At 40.9% G+C, this 27,884-nt stretch overlaps 2 protein-coding genes across 3 annotated transcripts; both read left to right on the top strand.

Moving 5' to 3' along the window:
* Nucleotides 1–1,676: 1,676 nt before the first annotated feature.
* Nucleotides 1,677–26,825, top strand: LOC144716537 (autophagy 2). Of its 2 annotated transcripts, XR_013584919.1 has the most exons (15): nt 1,677–2,047; nt 4,122–5,086; nt 6,118–6,266; nt 6,999–7,192; nt 7,286–10,078; nt 10,155–10,267; nt 13,470–13,674; nt 20,190–20,303; nt 22,142–22,249; nt 22,327–22,459; nt 22,616–22,815; nt 23,590–23,786; nt 24,916–25,006; nt 25,098–25,193; nt 26,589–26,825. XR_013584919.1 is itself a non-coding variant. In XM_078591680.1 (14 exons), the coding sequence occupies exons 1-13, from the start codon at nt 1,853–1,855 to the stop codon at nt 24,983–24,985; spliced, it is 5,436 nt and encodes a 1,811-aa protein (XP_078447806.1). In that variant the 5' UTR covers nt 1,677–1,852; the 3' UTR covers nt 24,986–25,006; nt 25,098–25,272. The 2 variants fall into 2 exon arrangements, 1 of the variants encoding a protein (XP_078447806.1); XM_078591680.1 differs by lacking the exon at nt 26,589–26,825 and having other exon boundaries at nt 25,098–25,272.
* Nucleotides 13,681–16,902, top strand: LOC144716539 (uncharacterized). Its single transcript, XM_078591681.1, has 2 exons — nt 13,681–16,290; nt 16,627–16,902. Exons 1-2 carry the CDS (start codon nt 15,168–15,170, stop codon nt 16,653–16,655), a joined length of 1,152 nt encoding a protein of 383 aa, XP_078447807.1. The 5' UTR covers nt 13,681–15,167; the 3' UTR covers nt 16,656–16,902.
* Nucleotides 26,826–27,884: the final 1,059 nt, after the last annotated feature.

Below are 27,884 nucleotides of genomic sequence, written 5' to 3'. Positions count from 1 at the left end.
TATTTGAACATATATCAAAATCTTCATTCATGCCTTCTTTGGCAATTTTTCACCCTACCTTGATGTGAAAATTTGATGATGGGCACAACCAACAAAAAAAATCATGAAGTTTTTTTTTGTAGAGAAGTAAAATACTGTGGCTTGAGAAATATAATTTTGTTACTCAGTTTGAGACTTGTAAATAAATTTTAAAACAAGATAAAGGATAATCAGACGTAATGGAAAATAGTTACTTGATATATTTTCTTTTAAGGAAGAGGATAATAAAAACGAGAAAGGTGGTACTAAAGTTTTGTTGTTTACTTTCAGTTCAAGAAAAACCCAGAATTATACTTAGTATTGTAATGAAATTGCAAAGAATATAATCAAATTTACATTACACTTGTCTAGATTATCTTACAAATTTATAACACCACACATGTGGCAATATAGTTAAACAGCACAACAATATTTTTTACTGGGTATCATGAAAGTACCCAGATTCTTTGTTTTTTTACCATCATGCTTTAATTAAATCTGATAGGGAGAATGAGAAATTTCATCCTCTGTTTTTCTGATTCCTTCTTGCCGCCTAAATTTGTTATTCGAACGGCTTGTGGAACCGTACCTTTGACTTCGTCATGTCTTTGCTCCTAAAAAGCCGTGCGTCACACCCATCACACATTTATTCGATTGCAGTGGACCGTATCAAAAACGACCACGCCCCAAAAGGTAATGGTAATTAACCCACTTGTAAACTCACCCTTCTGCTCGTCGCCCTTCTGACTGGGGGCATAAAAAAATTCATTTCCTCTGTTTTCCTGATTCCTAGATCTGTTATTTGAACGGCTTGTGGAACCGTACCTTTGACGCCGTAACGTCTATTCACCTTTGCTATAGTGCACAGGACGGGGCGGTTTTTGTCGAGTCGGACGAAAAAACCGTAAGGGATGGACGAACATCCGTCGGATTCGCTTCCAATGGTTGAGATCTTGCCACGTGGCATCGCTATATCAATTACTTGACATTTTGCGTCAAAGTCCCTACTTTTTTTTCACGGGCTCGAACTGACGCTGCCCAAAAGTAATTGTACATTTGTCCCTCCATTTTCTCCCTCCTCCATATTTCTCTAAAAAACTTGGAAAATCCATATTAATTCAATTAGACCTTGGAACTATTTTTATTGGTTATTTCAACCGGGACGAGAGACGGGACGATTTTTCTCCGGAGGGGACAAAACTGGTAAAATTTGGGACGCGGAGAGGACGATTTTTTCATTCTGGGACAAAAAAACCGTCCCGTCCGCGTCTCTGCACTGATTCCGGACGACCGATGGGGCGATCTTCGTCCTGTCTCATCCATCGTCCATGTTCCAGACGAGCCAGAACTATAACCTTCGCTCCTAAAAAAGGTCGTGCGTCGCACCGTCACACATTACTTCGACAGCAGTGGACCGTAACAGAAAACGGCCACGTCACAGAGGTAATGGTAATTAACCCACTCGTAAACTCGCCCTTCTGCTCGTCGCGCCTTCATTGACTTCGTAACATTCAGATGAACTGACTCTAAAATTTTGTTACTACTAAAACTTGCAAGGATAACGTGCAATAAAGATATTTTTATTGGGTATATTTATAATTTGCCTGAAGGGTTTTTATTCCCTTATTTCTTCTCTCATCTGTTTACAATTCTACAAATCAGTGTTTTTTTTTTCTCTTCCAGCCTACGTCTCCTCTGTTTCAATGGAGATTGAACGAGTTCATCCTCTTGGCCGATTTCGGAGGCGGGTATGTGCATACCCTTCATGTGATTAGAGCGTAAATCGGGTGAAAGAATAAAGGGTCGAAGGAAAAAAGTTGGAAATTTGATCGAAATGTTCCGATGGGACTTCGCCAAATCGGCGGAGGCGATGCTGTCTCGGTGGGCGATCAAGAGGATTTGCCGGTTCCTTCTCAAGAAGAAGAAATTGGGTGATTACATCGACCTTGAACAACTCGATGTCCAACTTGCCGATGGCGTAATTCAGCTCAGGGACCTTGCCCTTAACGTCGACTTCATCAACGAAAAGGTTGGATGATTCTCTTGAGGCCCTTTTCTGTGAAACATGTAAAGTTATGCGATTTTAGAGAATTATAAGGTTATGTTTCTTCTGGGTGATGTTCTTTCCCTAGTTCAATTTACTTAATCAGTTGCATTCTGATGTGGGGTCGACTTCATCAACGAAAAGGTTGGATGATTCTCTTGAGGCCCTTTTCTGTGAAACATGTAAAGTTATGCGATTTTAGAGAATTATAAGGTTATGTTTCTTCTGGGTGATGTTCTTTTCCTAGTTCAATTTACTTAATCAGTTGCATTCTGATGTGGGGTCGACTTCATCAACGAAAAGGTTGGATGATTCTCTTGGGGCCCTTTTCTGTGAAACATGTAAAGTTATGTGATTTTAGAGAATTATAGAGTTATGTTTATTCTGGGCGATGTTCTTTTCCTAGTTCAATTTACTTGATCAGTTTGCATTCTGATGTGGGGTTGACTTCATCAACGAAAAGGTTGGATATTTCTGGTAGCCCTTTTCTGAGAAACGTGTGAAGTTTTGTGCTTTTAATGAACTCTAGGTTTTTGTTAATGGGAGGGGGTTTGATGTTCGATTCCTGGTTCAAATCACTTATCCAGTTCGCATTTCTATGTGAGGTTGCCTGTATGCCTGTTGTTATGATATCGTTTTTTTAGCTCTAATCAGTGCTATAATTGCAAGATTTCTTGTAATAACTGGTTTTTGTTTATCTCTTTAGCATTGTATTATTCTTACACTGGGAATGGAATCACCAGACAATATAGTTGACAGTTGTCTCTTGGAAAAAAAATATTGAATTACTATGAAGATCAATACAAAGAATCATTTTAATTGTGCTAAACTCGCCGCCAGATCATTCGATTACTTATCTTTCACACGACTATGGGACACATTTCTCATTTATCTAGCAATGTCTATCACTGTCCTTATCCCCTTCAATAATTTTTTCTCCTTTGGTTCCCTGAAAACATGAAATCTGATGTTTCTGATGAATGTTGTAGCCGATTCAGGGATATTACCATAGGTAGGAGACTTAGACAGAGCTGTAGACACAGCAGATGTTCTTCTCTCAGGCAACACCACACAGTAGAAGTCTCAGTGCCAGATGCCCTTGTCAGGCACCCGTCGATCAAAGCTTCAGGCCAAAAGAAAGGGTTGAGCGAAGAGAGAAGAGAAATGATTCAAAAGGAAAAACTCCTATATTTTCTTTTAGGGCATTACATCCTTATTTAACTTACAATATTGGGTCCTTTACGACCCGATATGAGAACGGTCAATCAGATAATCCAGCATTGGGTCCTTTACAATCTGAATCCGAGGAATCTTATAATTATATGCAAATTCATGTAGGATACGGCTTTGCTTATGAAAGAGAAAGCCTTCTACAAGACGTACTTGTACAATCCTTCATCGTCTTCTAATGAATTTTTTCACCACAGGATTTTGAGGCATTTCCAAATTAGTAGGGTAACGGAAACTCAGTGTGTTACATTTATGTTTGCCGTCACCAATTACAATGACACGAGGATGATGACTCGTTGTCATCGTCCCCATCATTCATCCTCGCCAGGAAGATGATGACAATTACATCTCTATTTGGCATGTAGGATGACAATGACAATGATGACCATATTATCTCGCATCATCTTGCATCACTCTTCTCTCTGTTAACCTCAACCAGAGGACCAGAGAGAGTGGCAGAATCGTCATCGTCTCTTAGAGAAATCATCATTGTCATTCAGGCTAAGGATGATGACAATGATGGGTTGTGGATGGCGATAAGGATGACGGTGATGGGTTTTGGATGGCGATGATGGTGATGGGTTTGAATGATGATGACATATTTCATCGTTGTTCTGCTGTTGCATTGAGAGATAATGATGCAGTGATGGCCGTTGAACAGGAGATTTCCATTTTATGGGATTTATATTGCAGATTACTTACCAAAAAAATGGAAATATATTCTCAATAACGCCCCTTTTGTCTGTTTCTTTTAATCTCAATTGCTTTTACAGTCTTTTACTTTTTTTATAACCAGAGACTAATTACATGGTTTTTTTACTTGTTTCAGCTTGGTGATGCCCCAGTTTTTGTGAGAGAGGGAACAATTCTTTCTCTTTCTTTTAAAATCCCATGGAAGATGAAAAATTGTCAGATAGAAGTGGAAGATCTTGAGCTTGTTATTGCTCCATCTAGAGGAACTCGCGTATCAACCAATAAAGATGGTGATGATGAAAATGAATCTCAGTTCGATGCCTCCGATAAACAGGATCGGTTTGCTTCATCTGGTTGTGTGTCAAATGTTTCTCTGGGAGTCCACGAGGGAGTGAAAACAATAGCAAAGATTGTCAAATGGTTTCTCACGAGCTTCAATATTGTGATAAGAAATTTGATCGTTGCCTTTGATCCATGCTTAGAAAGTGGAGACAGTTCCTCTCTCCAAAATCTTGTCCTTCGGATTGCTGAAATAGAATATGGAACACGTATATCTGAGGACACAGAGTCACAGCCTAGCAACCTCTTGGGAATTGGGAAGCTGACAAACTTTATTAAGTTTGGCGGCGCGACAGTTGAGTTTCTAAAAATGGTAAAAGTTCAAACCTCAGAAACAAGCATCAGTGATATTCTTTTTAAATGCTCGTCTCCCCTGGTCTGCAGCCCTGATGGTGGAATTTCAGGGAATTTGAACTTAAGCATCCCCTGGAAAAATGGGTCTTTGGATTTAAACAAAATTGGTGCTGTTATCTCGTTTAATCCTGTGAAGTTATGCTTGAAGCAGAGCTCGGTTATGTGGCTTTCAGTTGCTTGGGAATCCCTTAAGAAAATTGAGAAATATGAAAAAAGAACTGAAACCGTGCATTCATTTCATGCAAGCAAAATGAGTTCTAGTAGAGGATTCCTTTCATGCAGAGACTTTCAGATGAACCAACGTCATGATACCATTGATTCTCCTGCGCCGACTTATATAATACAAAACTGGGTGACATCAGACAATTTAGAAGTTCCTGCCGGGCTAGAGGATGATTATGGAGCGAGGTTTGGTTTCTGTCTTATTTTTCTCAACTGTATTCTTAAATTTCTTGCTTATGACTTTCTTTTTCTGAGACCTAAAATTTTAATTCTCTAACTATGATAGGCGATCATGTTTTCTATTGATTTTTTAAGAGAACTTCTGACCGCCAATCAATCTGGGAGATCAAGAATATAGCCTCTGGATGATTGTTTTCTCCCTCTACCCTCTATTTCGTTGGAGTCTATTGAAACGTAACAGTTGCATAAATGACATCATTTTGCTGCGAAAATTCTTCTTACACCTGACTGTTACAATATTTGTATTGTTACGATTAATACTTGTTCTGTGACTTAAGGTGATCGAGGCATAAAACATGTTAAACAGCGCGCTTTCAGTCATTATTCTTTCTTATGGATAAAAGATTTTTTTTTGGATTTCTTCATGCTTGGTTTGGTTCGGTTACGGTGTCACATCGTTTGATATTGTTTCTTTTCCTCTGGTCATGATGTGATCCCCATTGTATCTAGGGTTGGTTTTGTAATGTTAGCCCATTAGGGGCATATTGGTTATTTGCCCCTAATGTACTTCTCTAGGAGAGCAGACTTAAAGAATGAATTTAAAGTCCTTTTTCTCTTCTCTCGGTGTCTGAGTCCCCTCTCTCCTTCTGCAATCCCCGTCCCTCGTGATTGTCTATACCTCACTGTGTCATCAGGTAGCCGATCCTCGGTCGATCCCTGCTTCCTCAGTTTGACCTCGCCTCTGATCATTCCCAATCTATTCTCCAACCTTGGAAACATCTACCCTCCCCATTATCCCCTTCCCTGATACAAATCTAAATCAAGGTTCATATCTGGTCACTTCTCTAGTTGTTAGGAGTACTGGACTTCGTTATCAAGATGATTTCCAGGCTCGTTTTATTTATCTTTGATTCTTTGGATGGTGCTTGTTCTTAAAAAAATTTCTTCCAGCAGTGGAAAATTAATTACCTTTGTTTCTGCATGATGCTGTCTTTGAACAAGAGTATTGACTTTACCTGTCCTCGTCTTATTTCCAGTATAGATCAGTTTTTTGAATGTTTCGATGAGTTGAGAAGCTCACAAGCTAGCTTGGGAAACAGCGGTATATGGAACTGGACTTGTTCCGTTTTCAGTGCTATAACTTTGGCTTCGAGCCTTGCATCAGAATCCGTGTACTATCCTTGCGGTAAGCTCATATTGCTGGGGCATTGATATAATATCCATCTAACTAGGGGTATTAGGGCCCAAGGGTTTATAATTTTTTAAAATTTTAGGATAGAGGGTTTATCGTTTAATGTTTTGGGTGCAAGGTTTTTATGTTTGGGATTTAATGGTTATTATTTTTTCTTGAAGAATTTATAAGTCTTTTAAGGTTTTAGGGTTAAGGTTTTAGGTTCTATAGTTTAGGGTTTAGGGCTTGGCAATTAAGGTTAAGGGTTCTAAGGTTGCAATGATTGAGGGTCTAGAGTTTATGGTATATGGCTTAAGGTTTAGGGTTAAGGGTTTTAGGGTTTAGCAGTAAGAGGTTGAGGGTTTTGGGTTCACATGAGTTCATTTCAGCCCACTATCAAACATAGTCTCTTCCTTTACTGTGTTATATTTCTACCAAGAAACTTTGAACTTTTCCCGCATTTAACTTTAATTTAATTAAGATAACAAAGATGAAGAAGCTAGAACCACGATCATTTCATCTTCATCTTACGTATGGGCTAATAAAGTAGCAAGGCGTCCTCCGTCAACTTCTTAACTTAACAAAAATTGTTTAATAATTTGGGTGGGATCTCCAATCTTGTCAGACTTTGGCCCATCTTTTTAATCATTCGTCATATTCTTTATTTGTTGTATTTATCCGATGGTTTGAAAATTTGCAAATTACATTGTTTTTTCAGAGAATGATTGACAAAAATTGTTTTTGCAGAGCAGCAACAAAGTGAAACTAATGTGAAGGCAAATGTTTCTGCTATTTACATTATGTTTTCCTTCGATGATAAGTTGAATGATCGAACAGAAGACTTAGATGGAAGAATAGCACATCAGTCATTATCAGACGGTCATGATCCTTCTTCACACCTTCTTGAGATGATCTGCCAAGACGTCCATCTTAATTTGCAGGTTATAAAGATACAATCCCTTTTTTTTCCTTTACATTAATATATTTGGTTTAGTGAAAAATACTCAGATAAATAACATCTGATTTTTACGCAGATTTTTCAAGAGTTTACTGAAGTAGATGCAACGATAAGAAGCATCCATATTGATGATATCCTTGTCCTTTCCAATGAAGCTGACAGATTTTTGTCTATGATCAGTGGAATTCAAGCGGGAGTTGAAGTTACTCTTCCGGCAGGCCCTTCTATAAATCATGAAATGACTGATAACTCCATTCAGTTACCTTCAGAAATAAAATCAGGTGATGTCGGCAACAGATTAGTGAGTGTCCCGTTACTACAGTCCACTGGAACTTTCTGCTTCAAGTGTTCTCTCAGTTCTGCCAGTCATTCATCCTTCTCTATCAATCTCCCCCCGCTGACTCTATGGATTGACTTTTCTTTGTTAAACACTCTCCTTTCCGATATTAAGCGAGTGGAAAAGTCATTAAAATACAAAGAAACTATGAATCCTCCGCCTGATGATCATGGCCAAGAGCATGATACTCGTAAAAAGCGTATAAATGTGTTCCTTTCAAGAACAAGGATTGTTTTGTGCTTTCCTCCTGAAAATCTTGAGAGAATCCGAAGACCCTTCCATTGGAGCAGCTTCATTGTTCTTGATTTTTCTGCATTGAGCAAAGGTCTGGATACTTGTCTGGTTCAGAAGGATGCGCACTTGACAGCTCAGCCCTACTCATCTTCCACATTGTTAGATCTTCGCTGTGGTTTTCTAGACACTTTTCTGCTCACATCGTCGTATAGTGATGAAATCTCTTTGGAATCAGTTCCATCGTATGTCTGTAAAAAGATATTATCCATAAGTGGGGGCACAGATAATCAAAATCCTGGAATAACAATACTTTGGCAGGAGGGTCCTGTTACTGGGCCGTGGCTTGCCCAAAGGGCATGGGCCTTGGCAGGTTCCCTTGGCCCAAGTAACAAGAAAAATGTAAGTGGAAGTGGCAACGAGTTTTCATCCACTACGAGATCAGAAGATCGGCGAGAAGCAAGCTCACAAGTGCGTCAAGAAATGGTTCTCAGCTCTTCAATTTTCACTCACATTCATCTTTCTCGTGTATCAGTTGATCTCTCTTGTCACGAGTACAGGCTTCTGCACAGACTTCTAAAAGAAAGTTTAATGAAGGAAGAAAGCGTCAAGACTGATGGTGATGCATCTCAAACTTCTCTTCTCCTGGAATGTGATACTGTTGAGGTAACAATTGGAGTAGCTGATGATTTGGAAATCAGTAACTCGCTTCAAAGAGAATTAATTGGCTCATGGAATAGTTTGAAGCTGGAAATTCAAGAATTTGAGTTGTTATCTGTGTCCAACGTTGGAGGAATCAATAGAAATAGTTTTCTATGGTTGAGTCATGGAGAGGGTGACTTGTGGGGTTCTATCACAAATGTTGGGGATTTCCTGCTCATAACTTGTAAGAACTCTGCGATGAAGAGGGGAGATGGAGGAGGTGGGAATAGTCTATTTTCTGGAAGCAGCGGTACTTCATTTATACATGTTGAAAATCAAGAGATTCTCCAAAGTTTGACGTCGATAGACATTAGATGTGCAACATTTATTGCTCCTGGAGGCCGTTTGGATTGGTTTAACTCTATTTCAGTGTTCTTTGTTGTGTCTAGTGATGAAGAAAATGAAGTTCTTGAAGATAGTGGTACAAGGACACATTTTTTCTTTCTTAATTTGGTAGATGTCGCCTTATGCTATGAGCCCTATACTGATGATCTGTCTGCTGAGAAGAAGCTGTCATGTCTCCTGGCTGCTGCTTCTTTGAGCATCTATGATCAGCCTTCTGAAAAAGCTTCAGGCTGCGATTATGTCATTTGTCTACAGGATTTAGGACTTCTTCTAAGTGAGGAATCAGATCCTGGCAGTAAGACTGATGGCTACAGCACCAATTATCTTAATGAAATTAATTATGTTAAAGTTGCTAAAGAAGCCCTATTGAATGCTGTTCTCAGAACAAATTGTCCAAACGATCTGCAGTGGGAACTTGAAATTTGTGATTCACACATTTATGTGAGTAGCTGTTTTGATTCGACATCTGGTCTAGCTCGGTTGGCCGGTCAGCTTCAGCAGCTATTTGCTCCTGATGTGGAGGAAGCCCTAACGCATTTGCAGTCAAGATGGCATTCTCTCAAACAAAGTAATGATATCATTGGTGGTGATTCTGATATTAAGCCGACGAGAGGAGTAAACGAGGAGAAAGATGAAAGTTGTTCCACTACTGGAATAATGGATGGCATTCTGGATGATGCTTTCTCTTCTTCGAAGCAGAGGCCCAACTTCAATCTTGATACCAATGACTCACTTACAAAAGATTTCTCTTTGAATATGAGCATGGCAGAGCTGATTGAGGGCTACTATCCACGGGAGTCAACTCTTCGATCAAGCTCTCCTGGCAGTTCTTCGCCTGATGAACCAAGCACTCCTCAAGTCAACTTTTCAGTAAAAAAAGAGGTTGATCTTGGCAAAGGTAGATGGTTCAAAGATGCTCCGTGGATGATTGTTGAGGATCATATCTCGGACGTAATAAATGAAAAAAACCATCAGTTTTCTGATAGTACCAGTACTTGCAAGCCAAGAGGAAGAGTTTCAATGAAAAACGTCAACATGGTATGGAGAATGTATAGAGGGAGTGACTGGCCCAAAAATTCAAGAGTTTCAGATGAAATTGGAAGAGATGAAAATATATGCTTGGAACTTACGTTATCTGGGATAAGTCTTCAGTATGATACTTTTCGGGAAGGTGGATTATTTCTCTCGAAGGTTGCTCTCTGTGTGAAGGACTTCCATCTCTACGATATGAGTAAAAATGCCCCTTGGAAGATGGTAGGTGCATGGCGTATTAAAAACTCCACTCAATTTCTCCAATTGGCCTTGATTTATGATATCTTTGGTTTATTAGGTTCTTGGCTATTATAACTCTAGAGACCATCCCAGAGAATCTTCATCAAAAGCCATAAAGTTGGATTTAGAATCTGTTAAGCCGGATCCGTCAACACCTCTTGAGGAATACAGGTACGGGCTTTTTTTAATTAATAACAAACGAACCTTATTTTCAACGTTTAGGTAGACAAGTCATTTGGGTTTCCTTTTATGATGTCATACTACTTTCATTAAATGATTTTTAATTGACATCGATGTCGCTCTAGAGTTGTGATATCAGATGATGCTTTGATTTACAGTCTGGGAATGTTAGGCGCTTCGGCTGTGGCTCTCCAACCTCCTTTGAGACCATCTTGGATTTATAAAGGAAAATCTCATCTTATCTGGTATTAGGGTTGGGTATAAATACCAGTGACAAGAGTTGGGTCCGTTAGGAGTAAGTCATGAGTGGGCCCGTTGTGAGAAATAATACTTTGTTATGGGCTGATTCACTAGTGGTCCGCTACAGGATTACAAAGGGGAATAATAAGAGAGGGAGGGGTAATGCAGAGGCCTCTGTCTAACACTCCAGCTCAAACTTGGTGTTAATAGTGATTTGACCTGCCTCCAATTTTTTTTGGTAGAATGTCTCTTGATCCTGGTCTGCTTACTCAGCTCATACTGCGCAGGGATATGAGCGATAGAAAAAGCTGACTTAGCACTGAGCAACTGAATGGGACCATTTATGTGGAACATCAGGTCTTGGAGAATTGGTTGCTGCCAAAGTCCCTCACAGATGGCTTGGGCCAAGGATCTGAACACAGACTCTGAGCTAGATCAAGAGACAAACTTTTGCCTCTTACTTTTCAGCTTACAAGGTTTTGACGCAAAAATACGCAATTACCCAACGTTGACCTTCTATCTATGACTGAGTCTGCACAGTCGGCATCAGTGTAGAGCTGAATCAATCTATCATTATTTTTCCGGACGTGGATCCTTTGCCTAGGAGTTCCCTTTAAAGAACTCAGGACATGATCTGCCGCTCGGTGATGAGTCTCACCAAGATCAGGAATGAATTGACTCAATCTCACTGTAAAACTGACGTGTAGATGGGTATGATAGATTAATTTCTCAATCAACCTTTGATATGAGTGGCGATCCACACAAGGACTGTCTGAAACTTCTCCTTGCGTTGCATTGGGATCAATGAGTCTCTTTGGAATAGCGATCCAGTACATACCTGTGCAGTCACATAAATGTCCCCTCTCTGGAATATGCCACCTCCATACCCAGAAAATAACGAAACTTTCCAATGGACTTTATGCCGAATTCCTCGGCATGTGTGACACTTAGACTCTTGGCCTCTGCTGTCTCCACCAGTGAAGATTTTCTTATCTGGCATGCATAATCAGAGTGATACATTCCCGATGGGTGTAGCTCCTCGATTGTAAGAATGTTTCAAAATGCATTAAATACGATAGACCTTCTAATTTACAATCATTCAACAATCAGAGGAAGGGAGGCTAAGGGGGGGGTAAGAGAAAGGAACGGGAATGGGAGGGGATTACAAAGGACCACCAATGGTAGGGTCTAAGCTCTATGAGCACGCCATTGAGTCTGCAGAGCAAGGAAAGGATTTGCCACCGGGACAAAGAGAGAATGATGGCTTAGGTTCTTATCAGTTAATATTTCAGGAACTGTTGGAGATGGATGCTAATCAGACTGCTAGATCTGCAGAGGGAGCTTCTGCCTTTGATCTTCGACCCTGGTGAGAAGGATTTCCGATTCCTGGAGATTACTTCCCCCATAGTACACCAAAGATTCTTCAAATTTCACATTGACTTAGATAAAAAAATTGGCTTTGGTTGGGGGGGGGGGTAGTAGCACTTAATAGCACTTAATAGACCCTTACTTTGTACGAAAATAACCCAAAAGATGCATTTAATAGTTCGTGGATACAGCTTGCTGAATGATGGAGATTCGTCATTAACATTGTCGGTAAAGGCAAATGTACAATAGAGAAGGTTAATCTTCAGCTTGGCATGAGGAAAGTTCCTGTATGGTATCTGTTTGGCATTAGCCTCTGCATCAGCATTGGCCCTCCAATTGTGGTTGAAAAGGTCTAGGGTTAGAAAGGAGATCCTCACCATATCTCGTATTAGGGTTTCGTATAAATACCAGTTACTAGAGTTGGTCTCGTAATGAGTAAGCCACAAGTGGGCCTGGTATGGGAAAAGACAAAAAGGGAATAACACAAAGGGAAATATAAAGACAGTGAGGGGTATTGGAGATGCTTCTATCTAACAGGGAAATATTTAGGACCTTATCGGTTTCAAATCCTTTCTTTAATTGTGTATCAAAGAGGATATGACATTGTGTTTAACATAAAATTAAGCATAAAATACAATTGTACTTTGATTCAGTGTAAGCCTCATTTGAAGAAAGATGGGAAGGCAGATACAGAGATACTTTATATGATCCCCATCATATCTAAGGTTAGTTCCTTAACTTCGCCCTCTTTGGGCATCTTCGTCATTTGTCTTAAGGCTTTTCCCTTTACATAGTTGCAGCCCTGTACTTGGGAGGACAGACAAGAAGTAATCAAAGTTGTGTTGGTTCACATATCTCTCTCCCATGTGATGTTCATTCACCTGTATCTCTCCTCCCTCCTCTGTTGATCCTTCTGGCACTTTCTCCCCAACTCTGAGTTCCTGATGACGATCTTACTGCCAGTATCCTAGCTGAAATAGACCATTGTTTCCACGTTATTGGGCCAAATTATCTGATTCAAACACCAAAGAGCATGTGGAATGCCCTTCCGGTTGCCTTTTGTTGACCTAGCCGCCATGAAAGAAACATAAAATTAAATGACATTACATTCTGCAGGGGCACATTAGTATATCTGGGAATCGCAAAATAAGTGGGTCCTCTTGAATCCAGTCTAATTGACCCATTATATGGATCCGATGATTAGCATATGTTTTATGAGTACTTTACTATGTGAAGAAAAATGAGGACTTAACTAAATAAATACAGCATATGAAGTAGATGTTGAATGCTGTCCGAACCGTTATTATGGATTCTGCAGACAGTCATGCTTAATCCCAATACCAATATGCGCCTCGACATATGCCTTTTTTCCAGTGAGGAAGATTTTCCCTTTCAACTCTTTCTTGAGCTTCAGCACAAGGGCTGCCGACATTTAATAAAAAGCTCCGTTTAATTCTAACTTTATGTATTACAACACATAACAACTTAGTTGGAGCTGTTAGTCTAGATATTTTATATTCGAACAATTTTCAGATTCAAGTAAATTTTCATAATGGGACTCTGTAATAAAAAAATCCATTCTCAGGCTGCATTTCAGTTTTCTACCTCTGAGAGTTCATCTTCATCAAGGCCAGCTGGAGTTCCTTGTGAAGTTTTTTGCCAATGATTCTTCATCTGGACGTAATTTGAGTACAAATACTAATCTGCCAGTATGTCCTGAATCTATATCTGCGGACATGAGTTATCAGGCGCAAGATTTTCCGGAAGAGGCATTACTTCCTTTTTTCCAGGCAAGTGAATCGGAATTTATCTGTCTAATTTGTTAACATTTCTATTTGATGTTAAATATAATCTGGTCCTTAACCTCCTAGGTTAATTCTGTCTTTTTATTTCTAGGTTACATTTTCCCTAGCCCTTATTTGATTCTTTAACCTCCATAGTCCATTAAGGGCATTTTGGTCCTGTTAGAATGGCACTCAGAGTGAGAGATGAAAGAACAAAACAGAAACTTCTAATTACTGGCGGCTAGGGTTTGGGGGCATTTAAAGCCCCCCATTACATTCTCCCACGTGGGAGGTTCATTAGATGCCCCCCCACGTGTGACCACTTATTAAATGGGTCACACGTGGGAGAATCCTGCGCAGGGGTTTAAAGAGAAAGAAAGGAAGAGAGAAAGAAAGAAAGAGAGAAAGAGAGGAAAATGTTGACATTATTGTCTCCTTTCCTTTTTCTTTTCTTCTTTCTATTATTAGCTCCTTTCTATTATTAGCCCATTAAGGGCCCTTTCTATTATTAGTCCATTACGGCTCCCTATAAAACCCCTTGTAATCTCTTTGTTTGTGTATCAAGAATTGTTCTTTCTTCTTGTCTTCATGGTATCAGAGCCCTAACCCTAACCCTAATCCGGGTTCCTGGGCTCGACCGTAGCTCCGATCGCTGGCGTTTCTACATTCGCCACGATCTTGAGCTCCTTCTCCTTCCGGTTGGCTACCTGCTCCTGGCGGCGCAGCTTCTTTCCGGCCACATTTCCGGCTTCCCGCACCGCGCTCCCTCCTCGGCTGTGCTTATCTCTCGGCAGCGTACGCTTCCCTCTCGACAGCGCGCTCTCCTCTCGGTCGCGGCCGCGCTCCCTCCTCGACTCTTCAGCCGCGCACGCAGCCAATAGCCGCGGGCGTTCCTGCAGCCGTGTGCTCCTCGTGCGACACTTCATTCCGTGATCAAGATTGTAGAACAGCAGAATTCGGAGGAGAGAGAAAGTCTAGAGAGAGAAAGTAGAGAGAGAAAGAGAGTGCACAAGGGTTGGGGCTGAAAAAGTGACTTTTACTGCACTGAAGTTCCCCTTTTATACAAATAAATCCAGGGTCTAAAAGACCCTTTCACAAGTAGTTAGGAGGCTTACTTGTAAAACAAGTAATCCTTTACTTGTTTTACAAGTAAGCTCCAACGGCTACCTTTTTGAAAAGGAGCCGTTGGAGGGCCTGTCCAACAGCTATTTTAAATAGCCGTTGGACTCTGGGCCTGTCTAGGACAGGCCCAGACCATATCAGGTCCACTAAGGGCCTGATATCTCCGCCCCTAGTGGGCCTTCACTAAGGGACCCTTTATGGGCCCTTAGTGGGAGAGTAATGGTCCTTAAGGGACCATTACAGGGCTGCTAATGGGCCTTCCAGTGGTCCATTAGCAGTCTTCTAGAGGTGTTAGCAGTTTCATTATCAGCCTAGAGTTAGTTTATTACATTTACATGGCCTTAGGCTCATAGTTAGTACAACATAACTCAACAAAGATGACGGAGCCTGTATCGGTTTCCGGTGTGACGCCAGCATCGACGCCACCCAGTGTGGGTCAAACGTCAAATGCTTCGGAGGCACCTCTTGAGTCGGGGAATTGGTCGGCTTCACCTGGACCGTTTTCTCTGCCTTGGATGCCTCCAGATGGGATGTTCACCGGCTTTAACCTTCTTCAGTGGCAGCAATATGTCCAGATTACTCTCAAGGGACGACTGATGCGTCATTTACTTGAAGAAGGGCCTTCCAAGACAGACTCCAAGTACTATGACTGGCTAGACGTTGAAGGGGTGGTCCATCGATGGCTTTTGGATAGTATTTCACCGAGTATCAAGGGTGATTTTCTGTCTCTTGAGTCTGCCCAGGCCGTGTGGGAAGCGGCCCTTGACAGCCACTCCAAGAAAAATAATATTGCCACACTGTATGAGCTAGTGCATCGGGCCGCCAATCTGCGTCAAGGAGACAGGACGATCATGGAGTACAGCACAGAACTCATTTCTCTGTGGAATGAGATTGATCACTACATGCCTCCGGAGCCTCACTCGGTGGATCGCAAGTACACTCTTCAACTTCAGGTTTTTCAGTTCCTTATAGGACTTAACCCGGAATATGAAGCGGTACGGGCTCAGCTTATACACCGGGAGAAAGAGCTTTCCTTCAAGGATGCGCTTCGCAGCGCGAGAATTGAAGAATCTCGCTTTCAGCAGTCCCAGACCCCGGCTTCTGCACTTGTAGCACATTCGTCTTCCTCCACGCGCTCCTCGGTGACGACCACATCGACTGGAGCAGGAGCTTCGTCTCGTGGTCCATCTACTCGGACTGAGGAATCCTCCAAAGGTGATCCTTCCCTTTTCTGCAATTACTGCAAAAAGCGGGGTCACTCCAAGGAGACGTGCTTTAAGCTTCAACGGAAGCGAACACAACAGAGCAATCTCGCTACGGTTGCACCTTCTGTCAACCAAGTACCGATGCCTGGTCAAGTGCCTCTGTCCTATGGTCTTCTTCCAAGTGGAGCGTCTTCGGCGAGTGCTTCTCTTCCCGGCTTTACACCTGAAGAAGTGGAACGTCTTCGGCGATTGCTTGACCCTCCAGTCGTGGGCTCGTGCTCTCTAGCTAACGCGGGTATGTCCACCATTCCTTCTCCCCCGCCTTCACCATCTCCGTCGTCATCATCATCCACTTGGCTTCTTGACTCTGGTGCCACTGCCCACATGACACCCAATCCTAGAGCTTTTGTGACCTATGAACCCGTTTCCGGCTCCTCCAAAGTTAAAACAGCTTCCGGTGATCTTCTCACTGTGGCTGGGATTGGTCGTGTCTCTCTCTCCTTCGATGACCCTCACTAAAGTCCTTCATGTTCCACGGCTTGCTCATCATCTTCTTTCTTTATCCCGCCTTGTTCGTGATCTGAACCAAGATCTTACATTCACTCCTAATACCTGTTTTTATCGTGATAAGGTGTCGGGGAGGACGATTTCCATTGCTGAGGAGCATGAGGGTCTCTATCTTGTTCGATCTCCCTTGTCTCCCCTCGCTGTTGCTGCCGCTGCAGTTCCCCTTTCGGTGTCTCATGAGCGTTTGTGGCTTCTCCATCGACGCCTCGGCCATCCATCCTTTGCTACTCTTTATCGTTTATTTCCAAAACTTTTCCAAGGCCACTCTGTGGACCGCTTTGTTTGTGATGCTTGTCGAATTGCTAAACATCATCGTACTACGTATCCTATTTCTTCTTCCCATTTGACGACTCCTTTTGCTCTCGTTCACACCGACGTGTGGGGACCCTCCCCTGTTCATAGCACGTCCGGTGCTCGGTGGTTATGTATATTCATTGATGACGCTACTCGTTTCACGTGGGCCTATCTCTTGAAAAATAAATCAGAGATCTCCCTTGTTATTCCTCAGTTCTACTCTCTCATTCAAACTCAATTCTGCACTTCTATTCGCCGCTCCTCCGACAATGCCGAGACTATGTCAATTCCACGTTAAGTACTTTCTTCCAAGAAAAGGCATCATCCATGAAACCACATGTCCTTACACCCCCAGCAAAATGGAGTTGCAGAATGAAAATTTCACATTTTGAAATGGCTCGAGCCTCTTATTTCACATGCATGTGCCAAAGTATTTTGGCTGAAGCTGTCCTAACTGCCATTCATCTTCTCAACCGTCTTCCGTCTCGCGTGCTTAACTCTACTCCCATTGATTGTCTCCAGCATTCCTTCCCCAACATTTCTCTCGAACCAATCTTACCCTCGTGTCTTTGGGTGCGTTTGCTTTGCTCCTAACCACCATCTTGGTCGTGACAAGCTTGATCCTCGGGCCATCCAATGTGTCTTCGGCTATGCTTCTACTCAAAAGGGTTATCGATGTTATCATCCACCCTCTCGTCGATTTATTGTCACCAAGGATGCTACCTTTGACGAATTCACTCCGTGTTACCCCTCTTCTTCTCCACCTTCTCCTTCTTTACCACCTCAATCAGATCCCCTTGAATTTCCTATTCTTCCTAACTCATCTCCCTAGTCACCAGTCCCAAGTCCTTCCTTGCCTGTTCCTCTCGAAGAGCCTCCATCTGATATTCCCATGAACACCTTGTCCTCTGATCCTCTGCCTGCACCAATCCCAAATCCACCTGTCCTTACTAAAGATCCATCCTCTGCTTCATCGAACCCTCCTGCAGAGTCCCCATTGGATCCCTCTATCCCACTATGTTGTGCCCCTTTACCTATATGCCGTTGCCCGCCAGAAAAACGCTATGGTATCACTCTTGCTCGTCGCAAGCCTCGTGTTCCTCCTACCCCTGAAGTTCCCTCATCCTCCTCATCCACTCCTCTTGAAAATCCTTCATTAGCACTTGTGTCTTGCCCTCATCCTTCTCCATTGTATCCATTAGCCGCATCCATCTCATCTCATCGTCTTTCCCCATCCTACCACGCTCTTCTCACCTCCCTTGACACTATCTCCCTTCCAAAGACGGTGGACGTAGCCCTCTCTCTAAATGACACATGGGATCTGGTTCCACTACCGCCGGGCAAGCACTTGGTTGGCAGTCGTTGGGTTTATGCTGTAAAGCACAATTCCGACGGCTCTATTGAAAGGCACAAGGCACGTGTTGTGGCGCAAGGGTTCACCCAACAGTATGGCATTGATTATCAGGAAACGTTTGCCCCTGTGGCCAAGATGAACACTGTCCGGATTCTCTTGGCTCTTGCCGCCGATCGGGGCTGGATATTGCAGCAATATGATGTCAAGAATGCTTTTCTTCATGGTGATTTGACTGAGTAGATCTATATGGCCTTACCTCCTGGATATGCCTCCTTAGTGCCGTCTACTCTGAGTTCAGTTGTTTGTCGCCTGAAGAAAGTGCTGTACGGTTTGAAGCAATCTCCTCGTGCTTGGTTTGGCCGTTTCACTATGGCCATGAAGAACCGGGGATACCGTCAGTGTAATGGAGATCACACGCTTTTCTACCGTCATTCCACGTCCGGGGGAGTGGCTATTCTTCTCGTGTACGTGGATGACATTATCATCACGGGTGATGATACGGAGTCCATTACTCAGCTGGCTATGTATCTGTCGTCGGACTTTGCCATACGTCATCTTGGCCCATTACGATATTTTCTTGGTATTGAGGTGGCTTATTCTTCGAGTGGGATTTTCATCTGTCAGCGGAAATATACAGTGGATCTTCTTTGCGAGCTGGGAAAGGAAGACTCCAAGCCTATTTCGACACCGATTGATGTGAGTCATCGACTTGGTGCGGATGAGAATGAAGATCCGGCTGAGCCCGGACAATATCGAAGACTTGTGGGCAAACTGCTCTATCTCACCCACACCCGTCCCGACATTGCATATACAGTGGGTGTTCTAAGTCAGTTTATGCAGAACCCTCGAATGAGTCATCTTCATGCTGCCCATCGCCTCCTCCGTTTCTTGAAGGGCACCATTGGCCGTGGATTAATGTTTCGTCGTCACAGTGGTCTGCGTCTAGAAGTCTACACTGATGCCGATTATGCAGGATCTGTGGTTGATCGTCGGTCGACCTCTGGGTACTGCACCTTCTTGGGAGGCAATCTTATTACTTGGAGGAGTAAGAAACAGAAAGTGGTCTCTCGATCAAGTGCTGAAGCGGAGTTCCGTGCCCTTGCGCATGGTCTTTGTGAAGCACTTTGGATTACCCAACTGCTTCGTGAACTAAGGTGTCCGGTTTCTTCCCCTGTTCAGCTGTTCTGTGACAACAAATCGACTATCAGCATTGCTCATGATCCCGTCCAGCATGATCGTACAAAACACATTGAGATCGATCGACATTTCATTAAAGAGAAGCTTGAGTCGGGAAATTTCTGCACGCCATATGTTCCGTCAGCTGAACAGCTTGCAGACATCTTCACCAAAGGGCTTCATGCCCCTCGGTTTGAGGAGCTCTGTTCCAAGCTGGGTGTGGAAAACATCCACGCTCCAGCTTGAGGGGGAGTGTTGACATTATTGTCTCCTTTCCTTTTTCTTTTCTTCTTTCTATTATTAGCTCCTTTCTATTATTAGCCCATTAAGGGCCCTTTCTATTATTAGCCCATTAGGGCTCCCTATAAAACCCCTTGTAATCTCTTTGTTTGTGCATCAAGAATTGTTCTTTCTTCTTGTCTATTATGAGAGAGAAGGTGGAGAAGAGAGAGAAGAGAGGGAACTGTAGGGTCCCAGTTTAACAGGTCCTTTTGTACCTAGGTTAATTTTCCCCTTTTACTTATACTTGGAGCCTTTCTTCCTAGAGCCGGCTGTGAAGTTATTTGGGCCAATGATTCTTCTGTTCGCTGGTTGTTGTCTTTTCCTTGGACCCTTTAGTGACGTTCAGACATTCTGAGCTTAGAGTTTTGCTTGATGAACTGTCAATTTTATGTGTTTTGCAGAAAAATCTGTCCTGAGAAAGGATTTTTCGTAATATTCTGTGTATTTTTTTGTACAAATGTTAATCTTTGCACCACAAGTTTAAGGGCAGAAGGAAGTGATCACATTTTTTCTATACCCAGAAATTTGACATACACCCTGCAGTCATTCGAGTGGATTATATTCCTCATCATGTTGATATGGCAGCATTACGAGCGGGAAACTACGTGCAGCTTATAAATCTTGTCCCATGGAAGGTACCTTTGTAATATCTGAGCACCTCACTGTCTTCTATTATGTACATGAAGTTTATTTGAAATTTTTAAATACAAAATCACGTTGACTTGAAATGTTCAATGTTTCATAGTTTTCTTGTTCATACTTCCCTTTTTTTGAAAAAAATAGGGAAGATCACCATGAATGGTGATCAACCTGGTGATATTAAAATTATGGAAGTTAAGTACACTGGATGAGCAGCCATACCGCCAATGGCACCACATGAGGCAGTCCCATTCCGTCCTCATTTTAGGAGACATCCACCCCTGGATCTGCTGCAAGGGCCATATCACCTGTGTTAATTAGCATGCAAAGAAAAGTTGGGAGCAGTCTTCCTTTTGCATTGTGCAGATTGCACATTCTGCTTAGATGTTCAAGAACATTCTCTTCCAGAGGGCCCTTGTCACAAGTTGCCACCAAATCAATAACCATCCAAAAGTCTGCACTGTTGCAGGAACTTTCTGTGTCAATAGAATCCTCCAAGTGATGATGGGTGTTGATTCCTCCATCAATCCCTCTCTAATCTTCGTGTAGGCCTCCCGGACCAAAAGGAGTGGCCTCTTAACTTCCATCCATCTTGTATCTTTACAAAAATCTTCTGTCTTGTACTAGCAACTGTTGCCTGCTCTTCAACTCGTCCACCCTCTGAGCCAACAGAGCACCCACTTAATTCCTAATATCTTCAGAGATTGTGAAGCTTCTGTTCCCCTTTGGACCACCTGTCGAGAACCTAGCTGCCTGCTAGAGAGAGAATGCTGAACATAACAATATCTCGTTTCTGACTCACTAGAGATGCCTTATATTTAAATTGGGTTACATTAGTTTTGGCTCTCGACAGATGCACTACTATGAATCCTATTAAATCAGATATCATTAAAACGGAGATATAATAGGAGATAGTTACTGGCTAAGGGCAGAAATAAAATAGTTAAAATAAAGTAACATATGGAACAGAAATATGCGTCTTTTAATAGGGATTAATTCCTTTATCAGTGATTATATAGGTGCATCAAACTTAAGTTTCATAATCTCAAGATACGATTTTGTTAGACGACAGGCATTTTCCGCATTCTGTAAATCCCTATCTGGCTATTTAATGCAGCTAGAACAGAATGACATATTAATGATTTTGCGTCCAAAACTAGAAATTAAGACAGTGCCAGTCGACTGAGGGAAATGAACATTCAGTATTCAGTTGGGTGGTTAAGGTAATTTTGTTATCTCCTATCTTTCTATTTAAGCCAGATAAAATGGAATGAAATGTGAACGGTTGAGTCCAGAATTAGAAGGTAAGATATTGATTTATTGGTTAGATATCGAAGAGAGGGATACGGGTTTCTTGCTTTAATTGGGTGTTTTAGGTGAATTGACAATCTGCTATATCCATATTCCAGTCAGTTCGAGTGGAATGAAATGTGTGAGTTTTGTGTCCAAATGTGTTAGTGAAATGTGTGAGTTGTGAGTTTTGAGTCCAAATTTAGAAAATTTAGAAGAGAGTGGGAGAGGGGTAAACTGCCCATTCACTGTTCTAGTAGGCGTTTTTAGGTAAATTCGTAATCTCCTATCCGCTTATTTAAGTCAGATAATGAAATGTGAGTGATTGAGTACAAATTTGTATTCTAGGGAGGACGAATAGGGTTTTCTCCTTGCACCCTACCTCTCTCCCATCTCTCAAAAGCTCACAAACATTAAAACTTTATCGTATGCATCAAACTTTTATACATATGCAAATATTGTACCCTGGATGTATAGAACTCTTTTCAGCTTCGAAACTTTTCCAATGTCCATTTAATGGCGGATGGTACAATTTTACTTTCAGGGAATTGAAATACAACTGAAGCCAGTTCATGCGGTTGGTGTGTATGGTTGGGGAAGCATATGTGATACTGTTATTGGGGCGTGGTTGGAAGATATTTCACAGAATCAGGTTAATTTTCACAGTGCCAATTAACGTTGTCTCGAAAATCTGTTATTAATGTTAAATCTTGTGAAGCAATTTTACAGATCCATAAAGTTTTGAAGGGTCTCACTCCTGTAAAGTCATTATTTGCTGTAAGTTCCGGTGCAACAAAACTTGTCTCCGTGCCTGTCAAATCCTACAGAAAGGATCACAGGTTGCTCAAGGGGCTGCAGAGAGGTAACATGTTTGGCAGTCATAAGTTAATAACTTACAAACATGATTTCTTTGTGAAGTCGGATGGTCATTATTAAGTTCTTTTTCCTTTTTATGGGTATTTTTCGAATGGAATATTCGTTTAATAATTTCTCCTTTTGATGATTGATTATTATATAGGAGCAATTGCCTTCATTAGGAGTATCTCACTTGAAGCCATTGGCCTGGGGGTGCATGTAGCTGGAGGAGCCCATGAGCTATTGCTTCACACAGAACAAATCTTAAGTGGCAGTCAACCTTTAATGCACTCGTCACGATACAGTGGAATCAGAAATGTGCGTCGTAACCAGCCCAATAACTCACATCAAGGAATCCTGCAGGTGTATTTTTTCATCATGTTAATTGACTTTATATATGTCCAATCCAAATATATAGTTTTAATGAAGTTCTTTTTTGCTTCGGTTTACAATAAAGAAAACGACGTAATTTAAAAATAAGGGAAATTCTTTCTCATGTGGCTGCCTTCAGCTTATCATGTCTCATTCGTTTTCTTGGAAGATATTGTATCTAGACTTGAAAAAAAACGCAAGATAAATTCTTATAGTAAATACTTTGTAACTTCTTCTCGTCTCTTCAGTTCCCTGTATTTTATTAAGTATTGGAATTTCAATCAGAGTCATGAATGCGTTCTCAGTGACCGCTTCATGGCATAGTCCTAAACAGTCTGGACAGATAAATATAAGACAAAACGCAGAAAGATGGACTTTTGTTTTATCTCCGTTTGCCAGTATATCATCACATATTATTGAGGAAATTAATGTTACGGATGATATTCAGCTGGGATCTAATGGATTCATAAAACATGAAAAGCCATATTTTCATGTTTATTTCCCTGTACGCTCTCACACACGCTGCTTGGGATAAGATAATTTAGAATTATTATTTGTTTTCTTTGCAGACTTTGACAACCATCTCTCTCATTAACTGACAATAATAAAAGTAGGGTTTTCTAATTTTCCTTTCCCTCGTCGGGTATTTTTCTCTGAATCACATGCACACAAAAAAAACCCACTTACAATGCAAAAGATTGGAGAAATGGGATTGTTTTTCTTTCCGCAGAGTTTAATGTATATCTTAATATATATCCTGGGTAGGCATATGAGAGTCTAAGCGATGGACTCGGGAAGACCACCGCCGCTCTGGTTGGAACTCCTTTAAAGACATACCAGCGTGGGGCTGGCACGGGCTCGGCTCTGGCCAGTGCTATCCGAGCAGCTCCGGTGGCTGCCGTTGCCCCTGCATCTGCTGTTGCCCGCGCTGTGCACTGTACTCTCCTTGGTGTGAGGAACAGGTAGATTTCTCCTCCCACCTGAAATCTTTCCGTACCCTCATTTTTACATGTTTTTGTTCCAAATGCTCCCTTCTTTTGGTTCTGATTCTTCATTGATTCTAGAGTTTTTTTGTTGAATATTTCAATAGAAAAATGTGATACAATCCTATACCTTATAGGGCATCTAAGCCCATTAGGGGTACCTTGGCCATTTGGCCAGATACCTATCTCTCTCCCTTTCTGGACTAGAAGGTGATATCCACTCCATTCTAGTTCCCTGGCAATGTACACCCCACTGGTATCCCTCTAGGCAACGCCCATGCTGCCAACTCTTTCCCCTTTTCACTAGAAGGTAACTCCCATTCTGTCTCTAGTTCAGGGTGACGTCCACACTGGCCTCACTTTCTGTCCCCATCTCACTATTCTTCTAACTTGGACAATACCTGGAAACTATTCCAACATAGAATTTTAGGATTCTATTTAAATGTTTTTTGGCTCTGAGAACATCTGAAATCCGTTGGAAAAATCAAAATGATGTCGAGTATTTCTTAGACCTGTTTCTGCTTTCTTGCCTGTTTGCAATGAAATGAGCTCACAGGATCTTGTTCAAGGATTTGGTTTTAGAGATATCATGGCTTAGGCTTCTGGTTTTTATGGCTACCATGGCTTAGCTTGGAATTCCGGTTTTAGGGTTATGAGAGGTCAGAATTCCGGGTTTTGGGTTATTATAAGCTATGGATTCTGGTTATAGTGTTACTTAGGTTTAAAATTTTTTTCTAGTTAATTTTTTAAAAGAAATTTATTCTAGTTTTATGGTAATAGTTTAAATATTCCGGTTCGAGGGTTATTGTGGCTCAGGATTGTTTTTTTGATTTCGTATGGCCTTAGTGTTTTCGGTTTTTATGGTTATGGACTTAGTGTTTGGATCTCGGATATTCAGGGCTTTTTGGGGATTAAGTTTTTAGGAACTTGGCTAAGGCTTGGGATATGAAAACAATATATATCTGGGTGTTGGGGTGGGGTTAGGATTTACAATTTCGTGCCTTGAAATGTAAAAGTGTAGGACTTTAAGAATTGGGTACTTGTGCTTATTTATTTGAACCCAAGTAGTTCTGTTTGGCATTGTTAGAGCGTCCCTCTATGTATGCAGCCTAGATCCGGAGCACAAGAAGGAATCAATGGAGAAATATCTTGGCTCTTCACAGTCTCAGGAGCAATGATTGATGCCAATTTCAGTACAGGTAATGTGATACACCCATTTTTCATATTTTTTTTCTGATCTTGAATGGAAGCTGCCATGAATAGTGTTGATGGGTGTTTCTTCTATGATAGGGATGCTTTGGGTGACATAATTCAGCTGAGAAGTTCTTTCAATGTGGTTGGAAATTTGTATTTTTTGTGCATAGAAAAGCCTCTTCCAATTGGGGGGTAAATGTAAATTTATTTTAGATGTATGTAAATATTCATACTTATTATTTTATGTGTAATTAAATATTGTTAATGCCAATGTCTGATCCCATCTATGGCTCTTATTCCCTTATACCTCCAGTCTCAGCCATCACATGAGAGTACAGATTGTGAGGTGTATAAATAATAACTTCGTAAGATGAAAATTGCTTTACATTTTTAACCTTCTTGAAATGTAACTCCCCTTCTTTTATTCTCTGCACCACATTTTTGACCTGTTTATAGATTGTTCTGTGGATTTAAGAGACTGTAAACAAGCCAATAGTATTTCTAGGAATGAAATTGATAAAGATCTTGACATGTATCATGATTGGGGAAGGATCTTGGAAGGGAAGAGAGAGTGATAGAAAATAAGAAGGTACTGATGGCTTCCGGCTGAGATTGACGCTGCTGGCCCAATTCAACTTGTCTTCCTTTCTTAGGTGAGGGCTAAATGTATTGAAAGGTAAACTACCCAAAATCTAAAATGTCAGTAATACCCCTATTAGGGATTGGGGATCCAATCAGATACTCAATCCTGTCTTGGTTGCAACATATCACTCTTTTTACAGAATCAAATGTGAGGTTCTCAGTTTTTTTGTGATCCTTGTCAAGGGCATCTGACCCATGACCCATCACAAAGCCTATTTTGTTATTAATATAACACAAAGCCTTTAGTATAGTGTGGACAGGCATGCTCTGTCTGAAGCAACTTCAGGACACCTAGACTTCAACCACTTAGAATTCCATCAAACACTGCTACAACACCAGAGGCCTGAATACTTAAACTACATGAGCTTTTTGGTCCCACTTATTGGTAGGTCCACTAGCTGCCTAATCTAGGATAAATTGGTCCTCTGCTTTGTAGAACAAGATGTCATTCTTATATTTTTCTGTGCGCATTGTTGACCTGCATCTTGTATAGGTCATATTGACTATCCATATGTTAATTTCACATAATCAGTCATGCTGGTTGGTAGACACCAGTAAAGCAACTAATTCCACTTTTTTCAATATCCTTGATGAATTTGAGATTAGTCCTTAGGATGGCCATGTCCACTATGAAAACTAAAAATCATGCATCTGAAAACCCATTGACAAGCCCATTACCCAATGTTTTTAGGAGTTGAAAGTAAAGTTGAAAGTATTTCAGAGAAGAAATACGGATTGATGTGCATTGTTCCATTCTTTTCTCTCAGGGTTTCTGGAATTTAGATGATAAGAATAACATACTAAATATCTTATTATGTGACACTTGAAGCAGGATACCTGTTCTCAAGTTTAATTTCACCTACATTAGTTTCATATGTTAATATACAATGTTTCATATTTATTTCTAGAAGGGTTAATTCTGATTTAGACATCTCTATTATGCAGGTTTCAAGTCTATTCAGTGGAACATTGTAAACACTCTATAGTAACATTTTTTTTGGCAAAGCATCCAGATGAGGCATGAGATGGACACTGGCTGGTTATACACATCTAGTTATTGTCAGCAAATTTTATTTTATTTTGCCAATTTTTGCCTGTTTGGTAATTTCAAAATGATGATTGTCAGGCAGTTGTTTCAATCTTGCCTTTAAAAGTCTACAGAAAGAAATCCACTTTTATTTCTGCCTGAAGAATATCTAATCTCTACCATCCGCTACCCTTTTTTGGGTGACATGAATGTGCTTTTGATATCAAAGTAGGAGTAAAAAGATAACCTTAAAAATCATACAATGATGAGTTCAGTGCTTCAAACGTAGGGTAAGATATGAAATGAACATGACAATCAATGAACTGATGTCCCTGTCCATCATAATACTGGTATTCGGTTGACATCCAAGTTTATAATCAACATCCTTATCTACATTGAAACTCAAGTGATTTTATGTGTTAAGTTGGAGTAAATTCTGTTAGAGTAAACAAACAGGCTAGGACATATTTGTTTAATATTTTTCCAATAAGTGGGTGTTGATTTCAATGGCATTGTTTCATTAAGGCATGAAAGAGGTACTTCATGAACATGATAGGAGTCCACTTAAATCACATTATAAAAGATTCAAGGTTGGACTATCTTGATGACAATATATAAAGCGATAAGCATGAAGACATGTTTTCTCATTATGGATCTAATAAGGTTTTTATACAGATAGAATGAATGATGACTGGTAACAAAGAGAGCAAAATTAATATCATTATCAAATTATTATAACGAATGTTGAAATAAATGAATTATTCTCTTTTTGAAAATAAAATTGATGTATCCAGAATAAAAATAAAAATTACCTTATGATGTACATACTTCAGTACAGTTGCATCACAATAGCTAGGCAATACGTAATAGTGAATACATTAATTATATTTTAAAACTCATCTTTGAGTAATAAGTATAGGTAGAAACTGAGTGGATATCTACTAGTTCAGCTAAATCGAGAGGCTCATGGGCCAAAAAGGATAAGTTTTGGTCTTGGGTTTCAAAGAAAAAGTTAAAGAGGTATGGAACAAAACCTTTTCCACTAAGCCCTAAACTTCCCTCCTACAGAGGAACACTAAATTCATAGGAATGGGCTCTAAACCAATGAGAAATGAGAAAGAAATGACAAGAGTTTAGGCCATGATATTAATGATTTCATATGTATACATATTATATCGTTCTATATCTCCCGTCATTCTAGACGTGTTCTAATA

The sequence above is a fragment of the Wolffia australiana genome, chromosome 2, assembly GCF_029677425.1.
Source record: "Wolffia australiana isolate 7733 chromosome 2, ASM2967742v1".
NCBI lineage: Eukaryota > Viridiplantae > Streptophyta > Magnoliopsida > Alismatales > Araceae > Wolffia > Wolffia australiana.
Note: the sequence above shows the minus strand (reverse complement) of the source record. Positions and strands in the feature narration are given on the sequence as shown.

Bases quoted from the DNA above. Each gene is read 5' to 3' on its own strand.
- LOC144716537 (XM_078591680.1), top strand. From the start codon at position 1,853: ATGTTCCGATGGGACTTCGCCAAATCGGCGGAGGCGATGCTGTCTCGG. The intron at 7,193-7,285 runs GTTATAAAGATA...ATTTTTACGCAG, and splicing joins ACGTCCATCTTAATTTGCAG to ATTTTTCAAGAGTTTACTGA. The intron at 23,787-24,915 runs GTAGATTTCTCC...CTATGTATGCAG, and splicing joins CTCCTTGGTGTGAGGAACAG to CCTAGATCCGGAGCACAAGA.
- LOC144716539 (XM_078591681.1), top strand. From the start codon at position 15,168: ATGACGGAGCCTGTATCGGTTTCCGGTGTGACGCCAGCATCGACGCCA. The intron at 16,291-16,626 runs GTATGTCCACCA...TATCGTGATAAG, and splicing joins GTGCTCTCTAGCTAACGCGG to GTGTCGGGGAGGACGATTTC.